Raw genomic sequence first — 12831 nt, forward strand, 5'->3', positions numbered from 1 at the left:
AAGGTATTCAAGAGAAGAAGAAGATTAATCAGTTATATGACACACTGAATTAATCTCATCCCACCACAAATTATAAACCTACTCCATGATCAGTCTGCTTCAAATTGGCTGACAGAAGAAAAATTCTCTGCAACCTGATAGCCCATATTAACAAGGAAGAAAACAAAATTGGGCTCTTTATGTGGTCATGTATATCATTCTTGCATTAGCAGAAGTGTCTTCTACACCAGGATAGCACCTGTGTTAGAGGACAATCATTACTTTAGCATGAGTGTCTACAGGAGCTGCCTCACCTCCAGAGAATTAGTACCACTACAGTTACACTACTCAGCAGGGGTCAGCATTATCAGTGGCAGCAGGAGGACTCAGGCAGGACTATGATCCAAAGGGACTTAGTACAAAATTTATAATTAGTCTTTCACTACATGGCACTGAGGAGGTCTCTGGCTAAGTGTGCCACTACCCACAGTACTCACCTGCTCCTGTAGATTACTGTGTAACTACACTTAGCAGATCCATATGCAATTACCATGCAGCCTGCACTGAAGTTCAGAACACACAAATAATTACAAATAATCCTGAAAGGTCAGCTCTGCCATGACACGATATTCACCATGGGTGTTGTTACTATCCTGGCCTGTTTCACGTCCTCCTTTTACAAATTCCCACCCAAGTCCTGAGCTGAGCACACTGATTCAGCAATTCCAGCTGGCAGAGTTTTTTAATATTGTTCATTAATTTAAAGGTGATATCCACCTCCAACATCCTCAGATAAATGAAGACTTCCCCTCCTTCAAGCCTTTTCTTTCACAAAGTGTGTCTACACTTTCCCTAGACTTTCATTCACTTGGTCCAGCACTAAAGGCATAGCATAACTTGAGGCTTTTGCCATGATGCAAAATGTTTGTGGATTTATTCCACATAACTTAGAGATCTGCAGAAAGATTGCCCAGAGAGTTTGTGGAATCTCTGTCCTTGGAGATATTCAAAAGCTATATGGACATGATCCTGGGTAGCCTGCTTGAATAGGGTTTTGCACAGCATGACCTCCAGAGATTTGTTCCAACCTCAGCCATTCTGTAATTCTGTGAAAGATGAAATTCTAGTTGCTTCTGGTTTTATGTATGGAGAAATCAACTACACAAGGAAATTACCTGGACAGTTATCTTTGAACAACCAGTTCTCTGAACCAAAAGTAAAATTATTCAACTACTAATGCAGCAGAAACATTTTCAGCACTATTACAAAATCGTGCTGGCGTGCAATTCTATTTAAGTTTTTGACTTTATCTACTCTGGTTTTCATCCCCCCCCTCAGAAACACTGCCACAAAACTTATTAAAAGTGGTTATAACCACATCCTTATGATATTGCAGCAGAATTCTGAGAAGAAACTTCACTAAAGGAAATCTACATCCTATGCATTTCATTTGAGACACTTGCTGATCATGTTTTTATAGAGTTATTGTGAAAATACAAAAGCACAGTATATCAACCACTCTGCAATCCAAAAGCTCAGCAATGTGAGAAACAAATCCTTTGTGATCAGATGAGGTGAGCTAAATGTTGATTAAAAGTTTCAAACACATGTAACAAAGCAACTACAAGTAACTGTTCTTAGATCTGAAAGCACATATAAAGATGCAATAAATGTGTCCAACATCTTAAAAATTCACCAAGCAATCCAAAGCTCACCTGAGACTGCGAGACCGAGGCCTCAAGGCTGGAGAATGGCGCCCTTCCTCATCAGTGATGCTCTCAGTACTGAAATGCTTTGTCAGGAAATGAAGTTCATCTGCCGTGGGCTGAAAGGGCAGCTGGTGCAGCTTCTCCTGAGATGAGCATGATGACTGAGTACAGAAAAAAATACAGAAAAGAAATGCACTAAACGCATGCATAGGGGTCAGCTAATGAATGGAAGAGGAACGGATTCTGCCAGACACTGCGCACTCCAGCGGAAAAGAAAGCTATTTATCAGACCAGGTGCCTCTTTTTATTGTTCTCATCAGGCTAAGCCAACCCTTACATTCAATCACAGAGCTGGTGAGATCAGGAAAACTTTGGGAGAGAGCTAGGGAACCGTTGCATCTGGTTCTGGAACCAGCACATCTGACCATGCAGATAATTTACTACCAGGAGACAGAAAGGAAGGCACGTGAGTACCAGCACTACTCAGGAAAGGACAAGGAGGTTCCTGGAGTGGTGAGCAACTTTCTTTCCTTTTCCCTCATATTCCCTTAGCTCAGGAGCTTCGCTGGCATGCAGAATGCTATGGAGCTGTGTAGACCTAAGAGTTTTCTGCTGGCTCTCACTGGAAACTGCTATTGTAAATGGTCAGGATTTTATTTCTGCTTTTCATTACCCATCAGGCTTCTTCTCTAACCAGGGAAGCAATGATAAAGTATCTGACTTTAAGACTAACAAAGTTTTTCGTTAGTGAGTTAAACATTTTATTCTTCCATAAATAAATTGATGCATTTATATGACACATGTCCCATGATAATAACAGACATGAAACTGTTTTAATTTGTGAACCTCATAAAACCTGAGATTAAAATATATATTTGTGGAAATATTTGTGGGAAATGCTAATAACATCAAAGTTAGACATTCCAGGGGAAAAAGCTGAAGGTCAACTAACAAATGTATTTTTTGTGTGTGATTCTTCAATGCCCCTTTCCATTTTAGAGAAGAAAATAAATTACATAAGGACAAATTAAAAATTCTCTTTAAAAACAAAAGGGAAAATGAAAAAACAAGGTGCTGAATAAGCAGAGTAGCACTGAACAACACCAGTGGGCCTTATTAAAAACATCACCCTGACCTAAGTTCCAGAGCTCCTTATTATCTGATAAAATTAATTATGTACACTGTTCCAGCAGAAAAACTTTTCCTTTTGCTACAACAACCCTCACTTAGACTGGAAGCACCACATCCTAGTACCAGAAGTATTGGCAGGAGGGAGTTATACATTATATAACACATATGACCAAAGATTTAACTCACCTAGCATGGGAAAGAAAGCATATTTGTCTCTTGCCATATAGCTAGATCATTTGGATTGACATTTTCTGAGGGAAAAAACCCAGTCAACCAACAAATCAGTGATTACCAAGTCACATAGAATGCATCTGTTCAAATGGTGCAGTTATTCCAAGTACTGCAAGAAGCAGAAAATCAGGTGACATAAGAACATATCAACCTAAAGATCCTATTTTAGACAAAAATTTAATTGGCTCCAGACCCACTCCCACTGCACTGCACAAAGGCTTTTGCAGAAAAGAATCCCCTGGAAAGCCTTGGGATGTGCACGAACTTCCCAAGTGTCCCTGGAACTGAAACCATCACTTCCAACATTTTCCTCTAGGCACTCTATGTTGAGGGACCACACTGGGAAGTCACTTCCAGCTCAGTGTGCACACACTGATGTTTACCCAGGTGGTGTATCAGTTTACACTGGGCTATTCCATACTGAAGTGAAGACAGAGTGTGGGTATTTGCCCCTTTGCCCACAGCTGTTTTGCTGCTCAAACTGTTTATGCCAAATACAGTGACTACTCTCTCCCTTAAGTACAGAATTATGCAAATCCTGTTGTGATCTTCAAAGATTTCGTTGGTGTCTTTGTTTATGTCTCAAACAATACAAGGAGCAGGAAGAAGAACCTGCATATGAAAAAACCTCAAAGAAAAAGTTAAGTGGCAGCTGAAATCCCATTCATGGTGAATAACACAGATCCTGCAGTGGAGCAGGAAGTACTAAAGACACTAAAAAACCTGCCTTAACAGATATCCAAGTTCTGGTATTGCACATACATGTCTGACTCAAAACAAATTAGGTTAGCACGCAGTTACTTGAATTAGAAAAAAAAAAAAAATCAAAACTTATAATCTAGAAAAATCATTAAAAACTTTATGTTTCCCAACAGCAAAATCACTGGGGAAGCAGTGCTGGTCAACCCATGGACAGCACAGCAAAATCCTCCCTCTACTTACTCTCCCTAAAAGCAATCAGATCACAAAGTTTAGAATTCCAGAGAATAATTAATGAAGGCCCTGAAGATAAAGACCGTGGACATTCTCTGCCAACGGCTGCTCTAGCAGTATTAAGGCATATGACCTTTCAGTGAAAAAGCATGAAAGCAAAGTGAAACACTTCTGAAGTATTGATTTTCAGGTAATCACATCACAGTACTCAATATTTGCAGCAGACTTATACAAATATCCCCCTGGTGTCTTAATTACAGATGCAGAATTAGCCAACTCTTCTCCAGTAAAAAAAAAAAATCCATTTATATTACTGTTGCTTGTAAACTAACTCTGCACCTGGAAAATGAAGAGCAGATTAACTGTTTAAAAATAATTGTATACTGGCCCATCTAACTGGTTCTTTTACGTTCACCTAACCAGAAAGGTCTTCTCCAGTTTTTTCAGTGTTGGTCTGATGATGCACCTGGTCTTCATGATTTGTAAAGAAAAGGGTAAATGTGGTTTGGTTTTGATTGAAGTGTCATCCCTCACTTGGAAGCAAAAAATAAAGCAGAATCTACAGGTTCTCACTGACCTAGGAGTAGGTAAATGCCTTGGGTTGTTGAGTAGGCTGGCACAGCAGGTGATCTATGATCACAGGGCTGAGGGTCAGCTCTTGCTCTCATACAAAAACTCAACCAGCAGGACACAGAATGGACTGGGCCCTTCTTGATGTTTCATTTCCCACTGGCACATACACCAGAGCAAAGATCTCCTGGCTTCCTTTATCTTGCTTGAGAAAGCAACAATCTCGAGGAATGACCATAGGAAATGGAAGCCCAAACTTCTGTTAAATTCCTATCTGCAGCACTAATTCATTGTGTCCTCCTGACAAACCCCTTCACTGCCTCTTACTTCAGTTTCAAAGTCTATGCAGGAATAACACTGCTTATCAACTTTAGAGGTGTTATTCAGATCAATTCAAATTAATTCTAATCTGTGAAATACTGAGATAATAGGATTGGCTTAGAAATGTAATACCAGGTTTAATAGCTCCAACAATTGCATCACTGCTTACTAAACAGCCCATTTCAAAGTCTTTCTACTACTGAACCAGCAAAAGGTCTAGAGATGAGTGACTTAGTCACTTAATAAAAAAAATAAAAGCCTTGGAATTGCACGTTTCAACCAATTTCCTGAATGAAGATGAATTCAGGTTTAACTACAGTTATCACTTTATGCTTCTCATTACACTTCCCTGTTACTTACAGTGTGAAAAATTACCATTTGAACTGATGCTTTCTATGTGACATGTCTATCTCAGATTGTTGGATTGTTTGTTTGGGTTTTTTTTCATGGGAAAACATTAATTAAAATGGTCTATCTATTTCTGGGAACATGACAAGAGACAAATATGATGACTGAAAGCTGAGAACTTTCTAAAATTTCAAAGCAAGAACTGATGCTTCCAACAGATTTTTGGTGTGGTTATTTTTTCTCTCTCCATGGGCATCCACTTTAAATCTGGTCAAACTACAAACTCTTTAAAAACTACAGTTTGGCCTCCAGAAGTGTCATCTTCACAAGCAAATTGGAAGCTGTCACAGTGACTACCAATGACCAAGCTATTTGGATGTCATCCTTACGGAAATAACTGTACTTGCTCCATAGCTTGAAGAGGACTTAGACATGGATTATGCCCATAAAGATTTAACCTAAGACTATAAAGGCCAAAGCAGAGTACCTTCTTAAGAGCTACTCTCAAGTGCTTGAATATATAATAATGTGTGGCAGTGAAACCAGGGACATTTTTTTCAAGTACATTTTTCTGTGCTCCTGCCCATATATCTGTATGCACATTGAAATCAAGTCACCTGCCTTCCAAGGAGGCAAAAAGACTCCCAAACTCAACAAGAAAACAACTGTCTTGAAGTTCAAAAGATAACAAATGGTAGAAATTGTGTGAACTAGAGTTTTCAAGAATGTGTCTGAACAAATGAAGTTATAGAGATAAGATTAACATTGCCGAATCAAATTTTAATCATATCAATTTATACTAAAAGGAAACTTTTGACCCCAATTTCTTTCTTATTTTTCTATACAGATTGAATTTAACACACACCCCCAAAAAACCTTATAAATTTGTGTTTGAGAGGCACTAGAAAGTTTATGAATGAACTTAGAACAGTTCACAAGGAAAACAATGATACAGTGTAAGATTTGCATAACATGTAGTAATGAGCCCTAATTAATGAAGGTGTTACCATTATTAGGAGTGTACTCTAAATAATTATTACAAAACCAAATTATCAGTATTATGGAAAGAGGCAGTGATTTGTTACCACACAGTTGAAGACACCATAAGACACATACAAAAACATGTTACTTTAAGTCTGTACTTTATAGTTCTAATGTTCCTATGCTTGTCTTTGCAAGGTTCTGATGTGGATAACCACAATGCTGAGCTGACTTAAACTAAAGAGTAAGATTCATTTTAGGAACCATGTCAGAGTTCCAAGAGTTAATGTGGTGCTGCCAGCTTGGTGGTATTGCTGACAGAACGCAAGCAAACTGCAGCCAGCCTTTCTAATGATGGGTTTAAGAACTGGAAAGCTTCATTAGGAGGTTCAAATTACTGGAGCTGAATAACAGATGTGGCTTATCAATTTTTCTTTCTGCTAGCCTAGTAGAAGAGGTTTTCAGACTAAGTACTTGAAAGCAGACAAGAATTTCATTCCCCAGTTACAAAAAGCTGAGAGCTGGAAGGTATTTGTGCACTATCTCTCAGTCCTGCCACTTTGGAGACTTTGTGCCTCTCAAATGATCACTTGAGCCAAGTGCTGCACTGAGATTTCACCAATGCTAAAGGCAAAGTGCAAGATGATAGGAGCTGGGAAATGGAGGAAAAAAAGCAGCAGAACCAATAATTAAAATAATTTTTAAAATAATTAGTATATTAAATAATGTTAGCAAAACAATGAGGAAAGATCCAGTATTTTAGTAGAGACTCAGAAGCTGATTTGTTAGGGTGTGTTTGTACAAACTGAATTGCTTGGAAAAGTCTGTGTCACTTACTGAAACTGTTGAACTGGGAGTGTTTGTTCCATATCCAGACGAAGGAAGGGAGGCCAAGGACCAGCGGCGTCCATCCGTCCTGGGGAAAACACGTGAGAGAAATCACAGTCAGGAACATTGTGTGGCTAATTCTGGAGAGAAATAAGCAAGTTTCTCCTCTGTATCTCCTAACCTCACACTTTTATTAATGTCTTGAGATATTCACATAAATCAGGTATCCTATATTCAATCACACTTGTGGAAAGGAGTAATTAGAGTAAGTTTCAAAAGCAAAACTAGGTGACCTGGAAAAGCTAAAGCAAAGGGGCACCAGAATCCTACATTAAGTAGATGCTTTCTACTTGTACAAAACTTGGAGTTCCTAAAACAGACAAATACAAACAGCTCCTTGCAAACTTCTTTGAAAAAGACACTCATGCTTATAATACTTATGCAGCTCATTGTCTTCCAAATGGAGATTCAGATTGAGGACAAAAAAAATCACATTAGATCAAGAATCAACTGAAAGCAGATTAATTTATTTACCTATTCAGAGGGGATTCTGCCCAGCACATTGCCTGGCACTGCTGGAAAATTAAACCCAGCAGATAGGAACAGAGCCAAGGGGGCCACTCCAAATACATATGTAAATCTCACCTAGGGTCCTTTCTCCTCATTTCCCTATTGTAGCCAAATAAAACTGTTCCTCAGGGAAAACATCCAAAACATTGTGGAGATACTGCAGAAAGGTCTTGTTTTGCCAGTGTCAAAACTGAGGAACCGAGGAACTACACAAAAACTTTGAGAAGAATCAGTGCTGCCCTCCCTGAAATCCTCTTCTTCCCCTAAACCCAATATCAATGAGGATGGAAACTGAACTATATTCAGCTCAGCCTCACAGCTCTTTTTCTGTCTCTGATCTATTTTCCCCCATTTTGCATCCTTTAAATGGACAAGCATGCCCTGTTGCACAGTGGGATGGATGCTAAAAGTCCTCCTCACATCAGTTTCATTTACTTGGGTTTTTTCTTGCAGCAGATTATCAGTAACTGGTCATACATGAAGCTGAATTAGAGCAGCTCTAACTCACTTTGGAGAGACATGGGAGGCTTTGGTACACACAGATACAGTGCATTTATGCAAGAGCATTATGAAATACGACATTTGGTACAGGTCTGAAACAGTGATTATAAAAACCTCAACTGTTATCTTCACAGTAATATTTCTCATCCCACTATCCGTACCCATGAAGCCTCATCTCCAGATAAAGGTTCAGTGCCCACCAAGACAAAAACCCCTGTTTACAGTTTTTCCAGCTCTAGTTCCTTTTATTTTCAGGCACTGATACACACCTCTCTTTGCCATCTATCTTAGAATGAGAGGGAAATAAACTCACTGTTCCACATCACTGAAAGAATATTATGTCAATAGAGTTTCAAAAAGACTCATGCTTCATGCATTAAAAAAATAATAAGTCTGTAATGCAGATTTTTATTGCATGCCTACATTTCAGCAGAACCCCATTTAGCCACAGGTGATGTTTTCTCTGGCAAGACAATTAAATGTAAAAGAACAATCTCAAAATAATTTCAAGTGAAATGGAATTCCTTTCTTAACCCTGAAAAACAACAACTATCCACATTACAAAGTTGTAGCATGCTGTGGTAAGGGATTGAACACCTAACTTCAATAATCTTCATTGAGTTTATTGTAACATACAGGGGCTCTGGGGAAATATTTATGTCAATGATTCAACCTCACTTTGGATCCTCAGTCCCAGAGCAAAACACTCTGTTGCTTGCTGCCCAAGTTACTAATTCCTTGCAAAAGAAAAGCTTGATTTTTTTTCTGAATTACCAAAATGGTGTATTGAAATAACTTTAGAATTTTCATTTTGACCAAGTTAAAAGAAAGTATCTTTCTTAATTAGAAAATTCCAGCACACCCCTTCATGCTTAGGCTGTTTTCTGCTGATGCAATCCAGGCAAGCAATGTGCTAAGGAGTCAGGACAAACATATCAGCTCTACTCTAGCAGAAAGAAGTGGGACAAGAGTGAAAATCTTTCAAATCAAGGAAGGGGAAAAGACCTTTAAAGCAAATTCCTCCATCATTTATGCAAAGCATTTAAAATTACTTCAGTATTTTGTTAATAAACAGACTTTTAGAGAGACAACATGCAATATTACTTCAGTATAAGACACTTGGAATGACACCTTTCGGTTTTTTTATTTATTATAGATGCTTTGCTAGCCCAACAAAGACATGCAAATAACAAGTTTTGCCTCTAAAATGATATTTTAATTAGTTAATTATGGAGGTATTTTTATGGCAGCTAAATGCTATTTCATGAAGGAGCAGATCAATTTCAAACAAGGAGTTAGAAAAACAACACATCTTCTCCAGAGCACTGCCTGTTTACTGTTAAAATGCCAAGATTTTCTGTTTCTATTACAAAGACTAGAAGCTGAATGCCTAAATGGGGTTGTTACAGCATGAACTTGTTAGGGACACGTGCTCAGCTGCACAGAAGCACAGGTCACACACACACACGAACAGCAGCAATGGGATAAACGTTACCTGTCTGCTCTGTGTCCATGGCTGTGTGGAAAAAATTGCACAATAATTATGAGAGAGGGAGCAGTAAATGATGCATGTGATTTCTGAAAAAAACCCTTCATCTTCTGTTACTGGTATTTCTCCAGCATCAGTTTTAGAGAGTATGAGCAGATTAACCATACATTCCTGCCCGTGTTGTGGCCATGACACAATCATTGAAAGGGTATCTAACAAGGAATTTATGGCTAATCACAGGTTAGACTAAGGACAACCTTGCAGGAAATTGCAGTGGCTTTACAATAACACAAGCTTTCCAAACAAGTTTCCTATTCCATCTCAAGAAAGAACTCATCACAGGACTATAAAGAAAGAATGGAAATCACAAATTATGTCCAAACAGGATAACAAATGAAGAAATTACACCACTAAAAAAGGCAGAAAATCAGCAACAAGTAATTCCTGTGATGGCAAAGGCAGGAAATCAGGCAAGGGCCTGATCTCTTAAACCCCAGGCAATGCCAATGAAAAGAGTACTGTGAAATACCCATTTCTCTGGCACCACACTTGTAATTCCTTAATTCCATCATATAGAAGTTATTCTGATACCAGTATGGGGTAATCTAGTATGTATCTGTTGTTACTGCTGGCATAGCTATTCAGGCTGTAATGCAAGCAGAAAATAGAAACAGGTTTCTAAAACAAGCAGTGCTTAAGTGTTCTTTTCCCTGGCAGGAAAAGTATAGAGAGGAATATGAATACTATAAAATGAACCACTGTACTCAACAGGACAGGCTTAACCTTTATTCACCTCTTCTTTTAAAAACTAGATTTAAAAAGTGGAAAAGTATGAAAGGGCACTCTTCAGAGTTTTAGAAAGCAATATTGAAGGATCAAGTTGAAACATGATGTCAAAAAATTACATTAAGTTTTGACAATAACTGTTGTTTCTGCTGCAACTTTTCTACTGTTTCCAGGATCCAGAACTCCTGTGAGATACTTCAGATACTGTGAAAACTGGTAAAAGTTCAGTTGATTTCAACAGAGCTTATTGAATACACTCAGAGCAGGCTTTAAAAACAAATGTGGATGAGTCCATTTGAATTGTTTAAGCAGCAGGTAAAGCACTAATTTTCCCTCTGAGACAACAGGAAAATACATATCCAGACTCTTATATTTCATGTGCTATTAAAAAGCATTTTCTTACATGAGACCAGAAAACCCAAGTCTGCTTAAAACAGAATTCAAGGACACCAGGTCTTCTAGCAAATCAACTCAATGGAAAAATGCTCCAGGATTTTCCTGCCATTCAGATAAAGAGTGTACTTTATTGCATCAAATCCTAACCTGTTATTCTTCTTTGAAGATTTGAGACTTATCATTTTTTCTAACTAGTCCTCAAGCTAAATCTGTCTTTCTCAGAAAACTTACTTCCTCTCAGGATGATCACACATTTCCTTTTCTTAGATCATTTTAACACAGATTGGGGATTTTTTTCAGCTAAGGCAGAGTTTAACAAATCCAAGATACCTTCCTCACACTTTAATTTAATAACCCACCTCCTATGCACAAACACTGCTTGGGAGCTCTCTAATTTCCCTGTTCTTTCTTTCTCACAAAATTTAACTTTCTGTATCATTATCCATTCCTGCCTACCTGCTGGGACTCAACATTCAGATCACCGTTTTTCTGCTTTTCCCAGCTGTCTCTATTCTTTCATTCCCGTTCCTTACACTAAATCCACCACTGTGGGGTCAGATTTCTTCCCAGCACTTCGACACACCGCATGACCAGCACCTGTCCAGCGCTGGCTGCAGGACACATGACAGCTCCACACTGGGGTCTCTCAGTGCTGCTCTTGTAGAGGTTCTCTTAGACTTGCCATTTCAATTATCAGCTATTTTCATCATTCAGCAGTAATGTTCTCTTGACATCAATGCCCAAGACAGCAGAGAAAACTCGGGAGTCCCTACCAGTGAGAAGGCATGGAATGAAGACACAGAGTTGTGCACACCTAATTTAAGGTATTTTTATACCTTCATGCTGACCCAGCTAAGAAGATCAGTGCATTTTCAATACATCTCAGTGAGAGCAACATCTAGAACTACAACTAAGGTACAATTACCCTAACCATGACTGGCTTTAATGTCACTTTGACTAAATTATGTGTCATATCACATGCCCTACATGTCATTCTTTTGGGAGAACATTGCCTCTTCCCCAGGCAGCATTAACTGCTTCATTTACTTTATCTTTTTCTAGAGCTGAAAAGCACCTAATACATTCTGGTGCTGCCAAGATGTAAGCCATAAGGAGTAAAATAAAATATAATTTGAGACATCAAAGAAAGTAAAACACAATAAAAAATGTTCTAACCCATAGGCCATTTGTAAATAAAATGCATAGACTATTTGCTTGCCAGTCCAAAGAGAACAGATCTTGCCTTACCTTCGGGCAGGAACAAAGGAAAAATGAGCAGGTGCATTTGGAGAGAAGTTCCTGGGACTGTCCAAGGGGCTGCTACCTGTTTAAGGAAGCAAAAATTACCAGTTCAAAACCATTTTGTTCCCATTTGCAACAAATGGAGTAAGTTTTCAGTGTTCTGAAGGACTTTGAACTGCACATTGTAGTCACAAATAATTGGAAATATGGAGCTTTGAGTCTTTGAGTTTTGAGCATTAGTTTGCTAAAGAAATGTTCTGACACAGATGTACCAGTACTTTTCCTCCTTTTAAAATAATTTAAAGGGTACGTTTCATTTCCCACTTTCAGGTAAGAAATGTAGTGCCCATACACAAAAAAAAAAAAAAAGAGTCTTTTAATATTTTCCAGTAATTTCTATCTACAAGCTTTTCCTAGCACTTGCCAATGAAAAACCTGAGTTAGAAGAAACACATGACAGTTTCAGGGAAACTAAACAGTAAGAAAACATTTCTTCCCAAGGTATGCTAAGGGTGAATGCAAACTTCTCTGGGAAAAGAAAAAAGGGATATACTATGAAAACTGCACATAATAAAAGGACTATCTATATGTAAGATGATTGGGCTAAAACCTATCAGCAGTCACATTACTACTTTTCTGAAATAGTACTTTACCATGAAAATGAAAGTACCAGCAAAACTATACAGAAAAGAAGAAAAAACAGTTAATTTTTGGTGTGTTTTTTTTTTTCTCATTTGGTGTATAATCATGGTGAGTGGTTTGTTGCAATATATTTTACTTCAAAGTAAAAAGCAACCATCACACAGAAAGCCCTTT

The 12831-nt window shown here is 38.2% G+C and overlaps 1 protein-coding gene across 16 annotated transcripts in view; it reads right to left on the bottom strand.

The window, feature by feature from the left end:
• Nucleotides 1–12831, bottom strand: part of MAST2 (microtubule associated serine/threonine kinase 2) — a 215899-nt gene that overhangs the window by 47225 nt on the left and 155843 nt on the right. For 13 of the 16 annotated variants that reach the window (XM_038144782.1, XM_038144784.1, XM_038144777.1 and 10 more), the window contains 4 exons: nt 12022–12097; nt 9598–9618; nt 7041–7119; nt 1695–1849 (listed from right to left, as the gene is read on the bottom strand). In XM_038144782.1, the coding sequence (XP_038000710.1) occupies nt 1695–1849; nt 7041–7119; nt 9598–9618; nt 12022–12097 (331 nt within the window). The remainder of the gene's footprint in view (nt 1–1694; nt 1850–7040; nt 7120–9597; nt 9619–12021; nt 12098–12831) is intronic. The other 3 variants (XM_038144778.1, XM_038144781.1, XM_038144779.1) reach the window with 3 other exon arrangements.

The sequence above is a fragment of the Motacilla alba genome, chromosome 8, assembly GCF_015832195.1.
Source record: "Motacilla alba alba isolate MOTALB_02 chromosome 8, Motacilla_alba_V1.0_pri, whole genome shotgun sequence".
NCBI classification, from domain to species: domain Eukaryota; kingdom Metazoa; phylum Chordata; class Aves; order Passeriformes; family Motacillidae; genus Motacilla; species Motacilla alba.